This window comes from Sminthopsis crassicaudata, chromosome 1, assembly GCF_048593235.1.
Source record: "Sminthopsis crassicaudata isolate SCR6 chromosome 1, ASM4859323v1, whole genome shotgun sequence".
In the NCBI taxonomy this organism is placed as follows: domain Eukaryota; kingdom Metazoa; phylum Chordata; class Mammalia; order Dasyuromorphia; family Dasyuridae; genus Sminthopsis; species Sminthopsis crassicaudata.
The window spans coordinates 158,435,376-158,453,817 of record NC_133617.1 but is presented as its reverse complement, the minus strand read 5'-3'; the positions used below and the strand labels follow the sequence as shown (position 1 = coordinate 158,453,817).

The following is an 18,442-nucleotide window of genomic DNA, read 5'->3' as shown; positions in this document are numbered from 1 at the left end:
CTGACCATATTACATAAGCAGTAAGTGAAGAAAAATGTTCCTACAGGAAATGACTTAATATTGCAATACTATTTGCAACTAATCTAACACATTTTAAAGAAGCATTAATTTAAGACAAATCAAGGTAAATCTATAAGTTATCTAATAAAGCTATAAAATGAAGAATGAAATTTTAGATGAGTTCCTCAGCAATATGACCAAAAATTGTATTTTCTCTAGCACTTTTACAAGCCACATAAGGTTCTCCTTTTACTTTGTTATAAGAAAGTTTTCTCCCTCTCCATTTGTGTTGGCAACTTAATTATTTGGATATACATTCTAGGTATTAACAGACAACATCTTTGTCTGATGGGACCTAGCTTGACAGGGCATTTTTTTCTAGGCATAGGTCTTGGTTTAGTGGTCTAAGAAAGTATAGAGATCTGGAACCAAGGCTACTCAAGAAATCATCATGGTTTATCAGTCAGTAGAATAAATACTGGAATTAGAGTAAGGAAGAGTTCAGCTTGAATTTTATCTCTGGTGCTCACTTATCAGCTACTTTGAATTCTCCAAAGCCTCAGTTCTTCAGCTTTAAAGCAAGGATATATAATTCCCAATGTACAGGCTTCATAGGCTTTTTGTGAAGCTCATTTGAGAAAACATATGTGAAATACCTTATAAAACCTTTTAAAATTCTGTAGAAGTGTCAGGCATTTTGATAAAAGCCTGATTGGACTAAATGCCATTAAGCCAATCTTATTTTCTTTTATCACTTGTTTTGTTATATAACTGTTATTTATATATATAGCAAGACTCTTTACTCATCTTTTCTTAGTCTTTTCCACTTTACTTAAACAGCTACCAGTCAAGTTCAATTCTTCTTTGTTTCTTATGCCTGGACTATTGCAGTAGCGTCCTTATTGGTCTTTCTATATTTCAAGTCTCTCTTCCTGTCTCCCTCCTTACTCCAGCTATCAAAGTGATTGTCCTATAGTGCAGGTTTGGCCATGGTCCTCCATATGCTTAGCAAATTAACAACTTCCTATTACCTCTAAAATTAAATACAAACTCTTGATATTGAAAGTTCATTACAACCTGGACCCATATGCCTTTCCAGCTTGTTTGCATATTACTCTTTTATATGAACTCTCCTATCTAGCCTTCCTGTTCATTATATACAACATATTCTGCTCCATGACTTCCTTGCCTGAGATTCTCTTAACTCCTTACCTCCACTTATTGAAATCCACTATTTCCTTCTCGATTTACTTTCTGTATTGGCCTTTCTTAATCCCCTGAAGTGCTAGTACCACCCCCTAAAAATTACCTTTTATCTGCTTTGTCTTTGTTTTATACATGTATATATTACCTCATCTCTTAGGCAGAATTTGTTTTACTTTGGCTTTTGTATCCTGATACATACTTAATACAACCATACTTACTTGTTTGATCTGTAGAAAGAGAGGATTTGATTGGATAAGATTTCTTTCAGAGCTTCCATTCTGTGACCTGACAGCCAAACTCAGCAGATACAAAGGAGCAATATTGTCTGGGTGTGGGAAGTGAGTTGAAAAACCACAGGATGTAGGATGAGGAAAACAGTGATTGTTAGATCAATTTTAAGATAAGGGAAGAAAGGACAGAGAAAGAAACTGCTTTGAATGTCTTAGGCACTTAGGCTTTTACTTCTTAAGCAAAAAAGATCTGATGGCTCTATGTCATAGTTACTGCTTAGTAACTTGTGGAGGAATTAATATATTCATTCCATTGTTCCAGGCTTGTCCGAATCTTTGTGACTTCTTTTGGGGCTTTCTTGGGAAAGATATAGGAGGGGTTTGATATTTCATTCTCTAGATGGTTGTTTTTGTTTTTGTTTTTTACAGATGAGGAAACTGAGGCAAACAAATGCTTAGTGTAATTTGGGGGCAGTGCTTGTCCTTCATGAGAGTACCCTCTTATTAAGAAAGAAACAAGGACTTCAAGTTCCAGATAGAAAGCTTATTAGAAGATTTAAAAAAAAAAAAAAAAAAGTGCAGTAGCTTGTCCTCCTCTTTAGAGGAAAGAAATCAGCAAGCATTATTCAGTCTCTGCATGCTGAAGTTACAAAGAAAATCATCCAGGAAACCTCAGTCCCTGCTCTGGAGGATCTTTCAGTCTAGAGGGGAAACAACTTACAAACAACCAGGTACAAATAGGCTGTGAAGTAAGAGAGGAAAAGTCCTAGCATTAGTGGAGAAAAAAAATTTGTAAAAAAAAGACTGCCACCAAAAACAAGCGCTTTTCTTCTTCGTTGGGCTGGACCCGTATTACCTAAGAACAGTTGAAAAGTTAGATATAATGCAGTAGAGCAGTAGAAATTACACTGGATCTGAAGTCAGAATTTGAGTCCTGTCTCTCTGTGATCATTTATCATCTCTGGACCCCATTTTCTCACTTCTAAAGTGAGGAAGTGTTTTTAGGTGATTTCCAGGGCTAACTTTATGATCTTGTCTTCTCAGGTTAAACAAAATGTTCGCTTGAACCTTTCTATAGCACATAATACATGAAATTCCAACACAGATTCTTTTCCTAATCAGTCAACTTACCAAGCTCCACGTTTGTCCTAGGCACTGCACTATTCCTTGGGGATCAAAGACAAAAGTGAGGTCAAGCATATTTTTATTTAGAAAGCAAATGTCATAAAGTTATGTCTTTAACACAATGTGAAAGTTGTATTACATTCTATTAGGTACATATACAATCTAGCATGTATGTGGAATATATACCAAAAAATAGTATTTATTTAGCACATTAAGATTTACAACACACTTTATATATATATTCTCTATACCCAGTGAGGATGGTAATGACATTATATCCATTTTATAGCTGAGTGAGTTGGTGACAAGAGAGATTCAGTCACATTCAGGCCCACACAGCTAATAAATGTCTGAAGTGTGGGATTTTAACTCAGGTCTTCCTAATTGCACATCTAGCATGCTTTTACCTGCTAGGCTACTTATATGTAATAGGATGTAATTCCCATCCAGTTATTTAAAGTTCAAGAGGCATTCACATCTGGGATGCATTAGAATGGGTCTTATGTAGAAAACTGAACATGAGGCAAATCCTAAAGGAAATTAAAGATTTTACTCTACTCAAAGGCAGAGTTGACAAGAGAGTACGTTTTACTCATTTTGGGTCATGGAAACAACAATCCAGAAAATTTCTAAAAATAATGAGAAGAAACAAGCATACATTGACGTCTCAGTTTGAATTAGAGCCACTTTTTCTGATTTACTCCTGTTACTTAGATGAAATGTGTTTTGTTATGACACTAGGAATCTTAACTAGGGATTAAGTCAGTAAACATTTATTAAGAGCTTACTGTGTGCTAGACATTGTGTTCCTTTTAATGGAAAGACAATATATAAAAAGAAGCTTAAAATTAAGAGTGTAGGTTCATAGGAGGTGAAGAAGAATAAAGGGCAAGGGGGTGCCACCTAGCATACCCAGAGCAAAGGCTGCCCATCACCTTCTCCTTAAATGCAGGGTCTGGGAGGAGCTTTCTATTTTCTGTCCTTTCCAGACAGGAGGAGGAAGAAGTGTTCCAGAGACAGGAAGTACTTAAGATGTATGTGTTTCACATTGGTAATGAAAGGGAGAATTCATTGCTTGTGTAACACAGAAGCACTGAGAACCTAAAAGTTAGGGAGAATAGGACATCCACAGACAGAAAAAAAAAAAAATAGGAAATTGAATGAAAATCTTTTTTATTCTTAGCAGACCATAGTTTAAAAAACTGGGGTCTTTTTGAATTATGGCCAAAACAATTTAACTGTAGATAAATGTCCTGCTGATGAGGGACCTCTCCAGTTAGCTAGGCCAATCAGTATCTGTTGCTAATATAATCTTTTGATTTGGGAATATTTTGGATCATATTTGCTTTCCTATAAGTAGCATGCCTTATAGTCAGTTTTACCACAATTTCAAAAGTTCATTTAAAATAAGTAATTACAAATTATTCAGGTTTAAAGGAAGTAGATTATATGATTATTAAATATTCATTTTCAGTTTTCTATTCTTTAATTATATTCTACTTCTTCTGTAGTTGTCTCTATAACAGTTTAAAAATAAGACTGTTTAAAACCATATGTTTCCAGTAATTTATGAATTTGAACAGATATATTGATGATAATTTTATGGTCATATTTGTAATTTTGAAATGCATTATTATTCACTTGAAAGTTCCATATGTACTTCATAGTCTTCAGGTTGGGGAGGCATTGTGCTAAACTAGAAAGAATCAGAGACTTTGGGTTCAAATCCTTGCTTTATCAACTGTGCCGTTTAATCTTTGGACTTCAGTTTCCTGATCCACAGAATGACATGGTTGAACTAGATGATTATTAAGGTATTTTCTGAATCTAAATTTGTGATCTTGTGCCACTCAGAATAAAAGAGACTACTTTTTTTTTCAAGCATAGATACTAAATAACTTAATTAATTCTAATTTCTTACCATTGCTTTGAGAAATGATATTTGAAGGAAAATTGATTAATCATCAAATTTTCATCAAAATGTTTAACTTTCTAAAATTTCATTACTTAAAGGACAACCTTTATTTCTGGGAAAAATTAATTCACCCAGGAAAACTCAATTCATTGCAAACATTAGTTAAGAGAAATAATACTATACAAAGTGGCATATATGTCCAGTTAACATTTTGTTGTGATTATGTTCTTTATGTTAAAAACTTTTTTAAAAGAATCTTTCAAGTCACTTGTGAATTATTTAGATGTTAATTAAGTAATCCTGATTTTAAAAAAATTAAACTACTTCTAATTTTAGTGCCTTTATGATTTAAAAAGTTGTAGAAACTTCTGAAGATGCTTTTTAAAAAAATTACACATTGATTAACAAAGCTGATTTTTAAAATCTGTTAACCAAATGTAACAATAAATTGTATTATCCATTTCCAATACTAAACATTTCCCTTTTTGAATTATATAGAATTATATAGAACTGATTCAGTATAATTTGAAAGATGGTCCATTTTCTGATTCTACTTAGACTAATGGAATCAGCAGATATTACTCATTTTGATAGTCAATAAAATTTTATATCTTTCTTCAGATAACTAAACTTAAAAGAATTTTTTGTTGTATCATAGACGTCAGCACATAAAGTTTTTATCCACTATAAGGTTTCTCAATAAAGTTATTTGCTATTTCATTTTTTTTAAATCTCATTTTTTTAAATGTTTGAGTGCTTAGCCTTTTGGTTCCATAGTGTTTACTTAAAAATACTTTTGAATTATTTGAATAGTAATAAAAGCATCTTATGAGTAAAAGATTTAGTACTAATACCCTAACTTCTGCATTTTCCTGAATAATTTTTATGTAAATAAAAGTAATACTTTGAGATGATAGTAGGGAAGTACTATAAGAAGTCCTCAGCTTTACAAAGAAAACAGTTTGATCAGAAAACTTTGTCAATATATGTTCAATAAAAGTGAGAAAGAACATTTTCAGAGCAATTAGCAAGTTTCAAAAGAATCATTTACCAACAATGCTAGAAGTAATAAAACAAATTCATTCATTGACTATTTTTAAAAAGAGTCTCAATCTGTATTTTTTTTTTTTTTTGTCCATTCCATATCTGAAATTAGTTATCATGATTCATCATGGGTCAGTTGAAATAGTGGTTGGCCATTATGTTAATAATCATTTTTCCTAAGTTATTAAAGGTTATTTGCCTAAACAATATTATTATAGTTTTCCCAAATTTCTCTGAGCCAACCCTTTTCATCATTTCTTATAGTACAATAGTTTTCTTATGCCAGTTATGCTTTGCCATACCAAAAAAAATAGCTGCTATTAATATTTTTATATATGTGGATCCTTTTCTGCTTGGTTCTATTTGGGGTACAGGCCTAGTAGTAGTATTACTAAGTCAAAGAGTAAATACAATAAAATAGCTTTTTGAGCAGAGTTTCAGATTGCTTTCCAGATTGACTGAACCAGTTAACAGCTTCATTAACAGTGCATTAATATCTTGTTTTTCTGCAGCCCCTCAAGCATTTATCATTTTTGTTTGTTTTAAGAATTTTGTCAGTCTCTAACCTCGTTGTTTTAATTGAAAGTTTTCTACTTATTAGAATATTTTTTTTCTTATGGCTATTGATAACTTGGATTTCTGCCTCTGAAAAAGACCATCTATCTATTGAGAAATCTTATCCCATATTTGTGGTTGAATAGAGTTGTTTGTAGATCAGAGAAATTTTGTAAACTATTCACAAGGCTTTATTTATAGCAGGAGTCTCTCTGTGAGACTTGGAGACTAAAAAGCAGCACTGGCCCTAATAGAAATCTTTCTCTTCATAACCTCCAGTGAAGGGACATATAAAATTATGTCATCTATATCATTCCATCTTTTCCACAAGAAAAATAAATGAAGCTTTTATCAAATTTTTCACTAAAATTTAGGTTAGCTATTTGGTTTTCCACTGATTTATCTGGCTAGTAATTCTGTCATTAAAGGAAATGAGACCCATCTAGCATAACCTTTTCTTAATGTCTCTTTCATCATTGCTTCATGAAAGAATGTTTACTAATCACCCCTTTAATAATCTACTCTAGAATTTTGCAGGAATAGAATTCAGCCTTCCTAGCCTGTATTTTACAGATTCTGTTCACTTCTTTAAAATAAAATAAAAAAATCCTTATGTTCCTTCTCCTTGAATTCATCTGAGTCTTTTGTTTTGTTTTTTTGTTTGTTTTTTGGCTTTTTTTGGTTCTTAAAGAACAAAGTATTTTTTCTAAGTCCTAGAATTTACCTTTACATTAAGGTCCAAATTGTTTTCCTTATAGTTACATGAGGATTAAGTCAGCAACTTCTTGGCCTCTGTTCATCCACATAAACTAATTAGCTTATTTATTGCCTTAGTTACTGAGCATTCCGCCAAACTTACCTTCCTTTATCAGCATATCATAGTTTAGTTCTCTCCCTCTTTCCCTTCTTACTTCCAAATTCACAGAATCTGTAAAAGTTCTCAGTTTCTCTATAATCAGATGATTTTAATAAACTCTAAGATCAATATCACAATCAAAAAACTATGATTTAGTTTTAGTTTGCATGAAGAGAGCCATCATCTCTGCAACTAGGGAGTCCTTGAATATTCTGCCCTAGAGAGTTTTGTTCATTCCTTAGGGCCTGCATGTACTCATGTACATGAGTATGTACCAAGAAGGGTAACCAAAATGATGAGAGGTCTCAAGTTCTTGTTATATGAAGATCATTTGAAAAAACTTTTATTTTGCTTGAAGAAGAGAAAATGGGGTTAAGCTTATATGCATGGTCTCTAGTAACAAAACTAGGGACCTTGAGCTTAATTAGCCAGCCAGCTAGGTGGTTTGGATGTAGCACTAGACTTGGAGTCAGGAAAATAAAATAGAAGGTCATATTAACTGTACACTAGTGGCATGTTCTTAGGTATGTCACTTAATCTTTGCCTTCCTCACTTACTTCATTTGTGAAATGGAAATAATAAAAGCACCCAGCTCTCACATTGTTGTGAGGATAAGATAATACTTATAAAATTCTTTGAAACCTTAAGGAACAATATAAATACTAGTTATTTTTGTTGAACCTTCAAAGGCACTAGTTTAGGCTTAACACAAGAAAATGCTTCTTGCTAAACAGCTATAAAGAAGTAGAATGATCTGCCTTAAGAGGCATTAGGTTTTGTCTCACTGGAAGCCTTCCAATAAAGCTTGGCTATTTGCTTTTTAGACATTTTAGGGTTGAATAGGTCTAGATGTCCTTCAGAGCATCCTTCCATTTCTCTGATTTTGTAAAACTGAAAGTCTGATAAATATTTTTAACTTTTGCCATGTTGGTTGGATTCCATCATAGTGGAGATTTTTAAGAATGTTATTCATTGTTTTAATTTCAAATTTGAGACATTACCATATCCAGAAGAGTGTAGTTCTCAAGTTACTAATCTGAATTGGTCGACATATAGATAGAAATAAATTTTCTTATGTGTAAATTTAGATTCTTTGTATAGTTCTGCCAGTTTAGAAATTTAGCTTAGAACCTCATCCCAACTTATTCTAGTTAGGTATTCTTCTAGGCTAATAATTTTCTTTTTCCTTCAGTGTGGATAATGGAAATCAGTTGGAAGGAGGAACAGAAAAGCTATTGTAACAATAATGTTAATTTTCCAATTGACAGTTGGGTAATTTCAGCAAGGAAGACTGGTTTCTAACCTAACTACTCCATGTATACATATTTAAAAGTACCACCTCATGGATAAACAAACATAAATGTCATCCAATGAAATTATTGTAAATTCCCTCCCCCCCCTTTGAGCAGTTGATTATTAAATTTCAGTTTAGAGATTTTCCTTTTTTGAATTTCTAATGTGAATTTGTTTCAAGAAAACTATGGTAAAAGTAAGAGCTACATCTAAATTAGAACATTAACGTTTTAATATTGCTCATTTAACATTGTGATGTTTAATAAAGACTTAATACAAATGTTGGATAATTAAAGCCTTTGGTGCTTTTAACAATATATATGGAATAATAATATATAATATGACACCTAAGATACAAATTGCTTTTTACATATTGAAGAACATAATTGAGAAATTTCTGATTGATCAGAGCCATGCTGTAAAGGTAATTTCAAGTATTTTTAAGATCCTATGGGTACCAGAAAAGGTTAAAAACTAAAAACATGCATGTTTCTTAGTTTAATTTTGTTAGCTAGTAAAGGACAAATGAAAAATTTCCAATTTATGTTAACAATCTATTAAGAATTGCTTTTTACAAAACATTTTTCAAAAATATAAAGTTAAATGTCAAAGTGTTTAAGTATAAAATATTCTGTAATCAAGAAATGGATTTTCAAGTAATAGCAATTTCAGATTTGTTTCACTCTTTTAAATTTTATCTTTTTGAATTGAATCTTTTTTTTCCCCAGTGAGGATCCATCCTTCTTACAGTAGTTAATATTTAGAGGTTTTAATTCATTGAAATGCTCATCTCAAATATAGCACCTTAATACCAAAATTTTCTGTGTATATGTGTGTATATGTGTACTCTTAAGATTTTAATAGAGCACTGTGGGTTTTTTGCATTAATTCTTTCTAAGCCCATATTTTAAATCACCGAGTTGGTGTCCTTTCCCCCTACAGATCTTATGTTGATTTTAGATACAAAATATTGAAGAAAGCAGTCTTTGAATTAACTGAGTTTAAATAATCTCATATTTTAATGATCATTTAGATATTTATTTTAAAGTGTTCTTTTTGAATAATTGTGGTTTAAAGATTTTACTTTTATCTGTTTTTAAAACTTATTTCAGACATTATAATATTTTTTCTAACTTTTTTTATTTTTTCCCTTTTCATTTGATTTTTGCAGAAGGATCTTTTGGTAGAGTTTGCCTACATATTATGTCTTCTTTTAGGAAATTGAAAATTTGGAAAGCAATCTCTTTAACTGGTCAACCATTTTTATTACACATAATATATTTTATTGGAATCTTTGCTTTCAAATTCATGGCTTTGTTCAAATGCATATATGGATTGAAAAAATCTTAGCCACTGTGAAATTAAATAGCATTTCTAAGTTTTATGATTTTGAAAATCCTTTTAAAAGTAGAGAACACATTCAAATACTTGGTTTTTTTTCCCCCTCTTTTAAATTAGGCTTCAATGTTATCTGCAGAAAATGATCCTCTTGGTCCTTTGCCACCAGGTTGGGGTAAGATAACATGCTATTTCTAGAAATATGTAAAGATACAATATAACATAGGACTTTTTAAGTTAAATACTTTTTTATTATTCTGATTTTTTGTTTGTTTATTTTTAGAAAAAAGAGTAGATTCAAATGACAGAGTTTACTTTGTGAATCATAATACAAAAACAACACAATGGGAAGACCCAAGAACTCAAGGGTGAGTGAGTACATTGTATTTAGTTTGTACTACATTCAGCTTGCCTGTATTCATTGAAAATATACTAAAATAATAGTAGATATTTTTGATGTAGAAAAATTATGTTTAGCTTTTTAAAATAAATTTATCTTGCAGTTTATTGCCTGAAAGTCCTCTTCCAGAAGGCTGGGAAATCAGATACACTAGAGAAGGTCTTAAGTATTTTGTTGATCATAACACAAAGACAACAACATTTAAAGATCCTCGTACTGGGAAATCCTCCGTGTAAGTGAAAAATTAATGTTCTTTTAAAATGTTACTTTTTGGGTTTGGCAATACATCTAATTTAGAATCCTGAGAATGTTAAATAATAGTTATGTTTGTGCTATAAAATCTATAGCAATAATGTTTTATAAATTTGTTATTGATGGGGAATAAAATAAAGATTTTCCAGGTAACTAAAGCTAAATTCATCAATAAATATTTGACCATCTAGATAAAAGTATTTTATCAAGCGGTATAAAAATTAATGGAAAAATGTGAAAAACAATCCTGCCTCCAGGATCTGATGAAAGAGAACATGACTGAAGCTCAAGGTCCTTAACCAATTACTATTTCTTTATCTCAGATTATAGGATAGAATAAGCACATGGCTAATTATTGTGAATCTGGTTTATTCTGACCTTGTGACTTAACTAAAGATATGAGATGCTAACAGGAACTACCCAGCTCTCTTATTATTATTACTTCAGATACCCTCTGGGATTCTACTGGCCTCTTCCTCCAATTCTCAGGTTTTATATTCTTTTATAATCTAGAGTAACTCAGGGACACTTTTAAAATGCTACGCTATTAAGAAAAAAACTACATGCATCTATGAATATAACAAACATATAATCCAACTTTGGTATAGTTTCTTTGGTGTCTAGTATTTACATTTCAGGGCAGCAAAGTGGTACAGTGGATAGAGCTCTGAGCCTAGAGACTGCAAGACTCTCCTCCTTGAGTTCAATTCTGACCTCAGTCACTTGTTAGCTGAATATCCCTGGGCAAGTCACTGGACCCTATTTGTCTCAATTTCCTCATCTGTAAAATGAACTGGAGAAGGAAATGGCAGACTACCCTAGTAATCTACAAGGAAACTTTTAAGAAAAACCAAAATGAGGTGCAAAGATTCTGACATGTCTGAGCAACAAAAGCTACACTTAGGAATTCATCATTCACTCTGGATATTCGCAATGATGTGGTACAAACAGTAAATTCAAAAGGTGCTGTGGTCTTGTATATATTTTATGTTTAATTTTTTATGTTTAAGTTGTTTTTTCCCCAATGGGGAAAGAAACAAGCATTTATTAAATGAATATTGTATGCTAGGGATATTGCTACCCATTTTATACATATTATTTCATTTGATCTTCACATTTATTATCCCCAGTTTACAATTGAGGTCACTGAGGCAAACAGGTTAAATGACTTGTCTCAGGTCATACAACTATTAAGTGTCTGCGGCTATATTGAAACTCTTCTCTTCCAGGCTCTAGGCCCAGTGCTCCATTTACTATAACAAATAGCTGCCTAGAAGAAGAGTTTTATCTTTTCCTTTGATTCCCTAGTACCTAGTCCTATCCCTGGCTATACATAGCAGGAGTTTAATAAATGTCTATTGATATATGAATTAATGAATGATCCGTCATAAAAGGGAGGGTTTATAGAGATAATGCTTAGGTAGGGAGAATTTGAGATGAAATTGAGAAAACACTTCAAATTGAGGGAATATAGAAAAGATAGTACATTAAATGATGTAAAAACTGTGATACTTAGAACCTTTTGAACTCCTCCTCACAACTTTACAGTTAATATTGCTAATGTGGAAGGAACAATACAGGACTGAGGACTCTTATGTTTTTCTTTGTTTTATGACTTAAGGCCAAAAACATTCATTACTAAATATCTAACCATTAGTATAAGATAATATAGTCAGCTTATATCTGAACAAAAGTATTTTCTACAACAACCCCAACAACTGGTAAACCAGCCTTTGTTTGGAGATCTCCAAGGAGGAAAATCCATATTACCTGGACGGTCATACTATTCTTCTTTGAGATAGCTCTATTTTAGGAATTTTTCATAAAACTAAGAGTAAATCAGCTTTTTTTTTTCCTTCTTCTTCTTCTGTTGCTTATATGTATTTCTGTCCTCTGGATAATATGCAGAGTAAGACATGTGACAGTTTTTAAAATATCTAACAATAGTTATATCCTGATAAATCTTATTTTGTATACATTCGCATTTATTTGTGCCAAGATCTCAAGCTCCTTTATCATACTGGTTGCCATTCTATGAATGGTTACTTTTTCTCTTATCAATACTAGAATATGGCAAATCAGGGAATTGCTGCAGATTTGATATGCTTAAATATTGGCAAAACATTTTGTCAACATCTCACATACTGTTTTGGTGGACAAGATGGAGAAATGTAAGCTAGGGTAGTTTCAGAGCTATTTAAATATTTAAAAGGTTAATATCAGCATGAAAGGATGTCTCTGCAGAATACCCTGCTCATCTGTCAATGGACTTGTCCTGTCAGTAGGACAAGAGGCAATGTGGTATATATAGTGGAAGAGGTAACTTTAGAAGTGATGGCATTCTGTAGGAACCAGAGAGACCCTTTGTAGAAGGTAAAGATTGAGCTGAGTCTTTATGGCAGCTAGAGATTCTAGAAGGCAGAGTTAAGGATAAAGAGCATTCTACAAATGGGGGACATTCATTATAAACAATCATAGATAAAACAGGGTATATCTTGCATGACAGACAAGTAGGTCAGTATGGTTAATCCATTACTCAATGGAGTATATAGTATTTACAAGGAGACTTAAAAAAAATAGGATAGAGATCAGGTTGTATGAAGAGCTAAAGCTTAAAGGTAATAGACACTGGAATTTATTGAGTAAGGGAGTGACATGGTCAAACCTGTACTTTATTTTCTTTCTTTTTATTTTAGATAATAGCTTTTTATTTTCAAAATATCTGCAAAGATAGTTTTCAGCATTGATCCTCATAAAATCTGGTGTTCCACATTTTTTTCCTTCCCTTCTTCCTATCCCTTTCCTTAGATAGCAAGTAATACAATATATATTAAACATGTGCAGTTCTTCTATACATATTTCCACAATTGTCATGTTGTACAAAAGTCAGATAAAAAAGAAAAAATGAGAAAGAAAACTGTAGTGTCCTGTTGTTTCTCAATTGTAATCCTTCTCTGAGAGGAATCCTTTTCTCTGTGAGCAGGTTTCTTAAGAGGCTTTTGGAGCCTCCAGCCAGAGCAAAGGTAGAATCTCAAATCCTCTTCTTCCTGAATCCTGGCTCTGAATCTCCTCGAGCTTCCCTGAAATTCTCTCGGGAAGTCTTGTCCTTATGCCAATCCAGACTGTTGTTCAGACTCAATGTTGCCTCTTTTTATCCTCCCAGAGAATGGGCTTTTGGGTACTCCCAGGGGCTTATGGGAACTCCTACAACCAACGAACTTGGTCCTTTTAAAGGTGTAAACTCCTTTTCAGAAGTCTAAAGGTGTAAACTCCTTTTAAAGGTGCAAGCTAAAGGTGTGAACCCTGAGCTAGAGAATTGTTAAGTACCGACTTAGCACATAGTAAGAACCTAACAGAAAGTTTTGCAAACAAACATCAAAAATGAACCATCAAAGAAAGAACTCAACCATACAAACTTACTAGGGGAATAGGGAAGACCAGGGTTCATCTTCAGATCATTTTCTTCCCCAAAGAGCAATGTTGAATGACTTCCTGCCCAGGGAAAATTTATAGAACCTAAAAAATTTAAAAATCAAATGATAGACATTGAGGAAAAACAAAAATAAAAACCATCCAAGAAAAACAAGAAGACTATGAAAAAAAAGTTATCTAATTAGAAAAAGAGAGTCTTAAAAGATGAAAATAACTCTTTAAAAATTAGAAATGGGCAAAGGGAAGCTAGTGGAGCTATAAGAGAACAAAAAATAACAAAACAGAACATAAAGCATGAGAAATTTGAACAGAATGTGAAATATCTTATGAGAAAAACAACAGATCTGGAGAACAGATAAAAAAGAGAAAATATAAGAATAAGTGGAATGTCTGAAAACAAATGAAGAACTTTGACACAAAAATGCAAAAAATAATCCAAGAAAATTGTCCTGGTATGATAGAACATGAGGAGAAAGTAGAAATAGAAAAAAAAATCCACCAATCATCACCTCAAAGGGATCCTTTGTGGAAAACACAGGAATATTATTGTCAAATTTTGAAATCTTGAAATCAAAGAGAAAATTTGGAATTGGGGGGAGGAGACTCAAAAGTGCTGAAGCTATACTTAGAATCGTACAGAACTTAGTAGCAGCCACAATAAGAGATTGTAGATCCTGGAATCATATCTACTGACAATTAGTAGATGATAGGCATATGGTCAAAAATATCATATCCAGCAAAATTACCTATTATACTGAATGAAAAAATTTTTTTCAATACTTTCTTTCAACCAAACCTGAACTTCAATAGAAAATTTAAAATATAAGAGCCAATATCCAAGATTACTCTCTTGGACACATTGTTTTTTACATGGAAATGTATACCACATATTTAAGATTGACATCAATAATAGGGTAGCTCAAAAGAAAAATTTATATAAATGAGGTGCAGAGGAAGAATAGACACACAGGTATTAGAAGGGGAAGAGGAGGGCTCTTATTCTGAAAACCTATTCATATCAGGGATAGGTTAAATAGGTAACACTATATATATATATCATGAAGGGAAAAGCACCAAAATTTATAAAGATATAAGGGGAGATGGGGAGAGTGGGAAGTAAAAGGTTGGGGGGAAAGACAAAAAAAAGAAAGAAAAGAAAAGAGATCATTGATACCTTTGGTGAGTACAGTTTAAGTGATAAGTAAACATTCCAGAATGTTTAGAAATAAGAATGAGTACTGAAAATGGTAGTACCAGATGTAGAGCTCTTCAAAGAGTATGGCTGAGAAGATACTGTATGGTATAGAATGTTTATGAGTAGGAATGATAGAGTCTAGTGAGAATTTTTAAGGATGTTGTGGAGTCTTGTTTATAAACAGCAGTAAGTCTCATTTTCTGAGGTTAGGAGTTGGAATAGAAAGGGAAACCATGATTCAGAGGAGAGAAAAAAGTTATATTTGAGGAACAGCAGTGGAGTTTGATCATAAAATGCATGGAGAATAGATTAGAAGAAGTTTGGGAATATGGAAAAGGAGCAGTTTTTGGAGAGCTTTATCCTGATATCTGTGGGGAGCCTCTGGAACAATAACCTGGTCAAACCTTTACTTTAGAAAAATTACCTTGTTAACTTAGAGGATAGATTGGATTGGGGAGATACTTAAGAACTGAAAAACAATTAGAAAGCACTTGTAATAATCCAGTTGAGAAGCAATAAGAAATTAATGTAGAGTTGTTGGATATATGAGTCCAAAGGAGGGGAATGTATTTGAGAGGTGATGTAAAACCAATTTGGGAATGGGATTCTATATGTGAGGCAATGACTGAAGCCAGAAGGCAAAATAAAATTTTAATGGTTCACAGGTTCTCCTTGATAGTACCAATAAGAATAAGTAGAATTGGTTTTATAACATATACAAAAGCATTCCATTGAACCTTTGAGTATCTTGCATTGGAGAGCTTAAAGATAAAAAAAACAAAATTTCCTCTCTAATAACTATACTTAAAATGAAAATGATTATAGCTTACATGCCAACATCTGTTGTAGAGAAAAAAGATTAGAGGAATTCTACAAATAGATCTTCCAAAATAAGTCAAAAATATGCTTTCATATTCTGTAACTTCAACGTAAAGGTGTGCATTAGGAAAAAATAAAGGGAAAAAAGGAAAATATAATTTAGGAATAAGAAATGACAAAGGCCAAAAATTTATAGACCATATTAATATCTCCTTTCTTTGTGTCAAGTATTTTCTTCTAGAAAGGGGATTGTCAGGTTATGGATATGTGGAGCACTGAATAATGTTACAAAATTAAATTGATTATATTTTAATAGGTAGGAAACAAAAGTCCCTGGAGTCATTTTGAATCAGCTATTCTTCCTGCTTTCAATCTCTTCTCTTTCCAAATATATTTTCTGTACAGATGCCAAATTAATATTCATGAAGTATAGGGTTAACCTTATTACTCCTGCTCAAAAAGCATCAGTGGTTCTGTAGGCTCTAATATAAAATGTAAACTCCCTTTTTGGCATTTAAAGCTTTTCACAATATGGCTCTTACCTATCTTTTCAGATATATTCCACATTAGTCTTCCCTCTAAATTCCAACCAAATTAGTGCTTGCTATTCCCAATAAAGATTACGCCATCTCTTGACAAGCTAGTTTATCTTCAATCAAATGTAGGCTCTAATATAAAATGTAAACTCCCTTTTTGGCATTTAAAGCTTTTCACAATATGGCTCTTACCTATCTTTTCAGATATATTCCACATTAGTCTTCCCTCTAAATTCCAACCAAATTAGTGCTTGCTATTCCCAATAAAGATTATGCCATCTCTTGACAAGCTAGTTTATCTTCAATCAAATGCAATATAGAGATACTAGTAACACAAACTACCTTTTCAGTGTAACTATTTCCTAAGTATAATTATCCAAGAGAGTCAAATATTTCTTAGTCAAAAATACCATTTAGAGTAATAATAAATGTGGCTATAAAATTACTTTTAAATTCTCTACACCATAATAGATGGTTTTACAAAGTAATTGTGACCAATATATTTCACTGCTTCATACCACTACTTCAAAATTAGGCCACTTCTTAAAAGTAGTCCATTATTTGATACCAGCGAGGTAGAGTCTTCCAGGATTTCTACTCTATTGACTTTAAAAATCTAAAAGTTCATTTCATACCACAAGAAATTGTTGAGTAGGATTTCTCCATTGCTATAGTAGTACCCTCTGAGAACACTTAAATAAGTCAAAGATGAAACTTTTAAAAATGGAGTTATGATTTTCTTTTATAATTTTGTAAGTTCAGAAATTCGGTTTTACATACATATATTGTATCTAGGATATACTGTAACACATGTAACATGTATGGGATTGCCTGTCATCTAGGGGAAGGAGTAGAGGGAGGGAGGGGAAAATTCGGAAAAGAAGTGAGTACAAGGGGGGCAGCTAGGTGGCGCAGTGCATAGAGCACCAGCCCTGAATTCAGGAGGACCCGAGTTCAAATCTCGTCTCAGACACTTAACACTTCCTAGCTGTGTGACCCTGGGCAAGTCACTTAACCCCAGCCTCAGGGGGGGGAAAAAAGTGAGTACAAGGGATAATGCTGTAAAAAAAAATACCCATGCATATATAATGTCAAAAAACTATAACTATAAAATTAATTTTAAAAAATAGAATTTTGTAAGTTCTATTAGTGGAAGAGCTGTTTTTGTTTTGGTATTTTTTTTTTCATTTTTATATCTATAATACTTTAGGGTGGTGTTTTACATATAATAAATGTATAGTTATTGTATATTAAGTTCAGTATTGAAAATTGAACTTGGTAATTTTCACTTGGATGTTTAAGTGTAAGAAGTATCTACTTCTTTTTGCTTCACAAAGGGCAGAAGCAGGACAAGAATGTTAAAGTTATAGAGGAGGAGATTTTAATTAAATTTGAAGAATTATTCAAATTAGAGCTTTCCAAAAAAATTATATCAGTCTGCTGTATTAATGTTCCCCATTACTAGAAGTCTTAAAGTAGAAACTTGTTAGGGTTGGAGTAGATGAACTTTGATGTTTATTCTAACTCTGAGTTTATATGATTCTACTAAGTTAATTTTTTACTTCCTTTAGAACTAAAGGCCCACAGATTGCTTATGAACGCAGCTTTCGGTGGAAACTTGCACACTTCCGTTATTTGTGTCAGGTACTAAAAATATTGCATTCGGAAAGATATTTGTTTCTGTCATTATTTAAAATATGTATACTGAATGTTATTACTTATATTTCTAGTCTAATGCACTACCCAGCCATGTGAAAATCAATGTGTCCCGGCAGACATTGTTTGAAGACTCTTTCCAACAGGTAAAATTATTCACTATTACTATTTTTATATAACATACAAAAATGGTATTGCTTTATTATGCCATAAATTTTATTACTATTAAGGTACTCATGTTTTTTTTTTTTTTAACTTCTAATCATATAGAAAACATTTACTTGAAAATTTTATTTGGCTTAATGTGCAACATTTCATCTATACCTTGTTCCTGATAGTAGAGTAACTATACAACGAATTTTGATTTATCATTCAAGCACTTTAAGATATATTTTTGGGAACCTCCGTGAAGATTTCTTTCCTCCAGATTGAATTAGAAATGTAACTTATGGGGCCTTGAATTAAGGAGGGCCCGAGTTCAAATGTGGTCTCAGACACTTAACACTTCCTAGCTGTGTGACCCTGGGTAAGTCACTTAATCCCAGCCTCAGAAAAGAAAAAAAAGAAAAAGAAAAATGTAATTTATGTTC

At 32.3% G+C, this 18,442-nt stretch overlaps 1 protein-coding gene across 5 annotated transcripts in view; it reads left to right on the top strand.

Moving 5' to 3' along the window:
* The window catches only part of WWP1 (WW domain containing E3 ubiquitin protein ligase 1), a 155,285-nt gene that overhangs the window by 116,329 nt on the left and 20,514 nt on the right, over positions 1-18,442 (top strand). For all 5 annotated transcript variants that reach the window (XM_074270174.1, XM_074270166.1, XM_074270193.1 and 2 more), the window contains 5 exons: positions 9,683-9,737; positions 9,846-9,930; positions 10,066-10,194; positions 17,768-17,840; positions 17,927-17,998. In XM_074270174.1, coding sequence (XP_074126275.1) covers positions 9,683-9,737; positions 9,846-9,930; positions 10,066-10,194; positions 17,768-17,840; positions 17,927-17,998 — 414 coding nt within the window. The remainder of the gene's footprint in view (positions 1-9,682; positions 9,738-9,845; positions 9,931-10,065; positions 10,195-17,767; positions 17,841-17,926; positions 17,999-18,442) is intronic.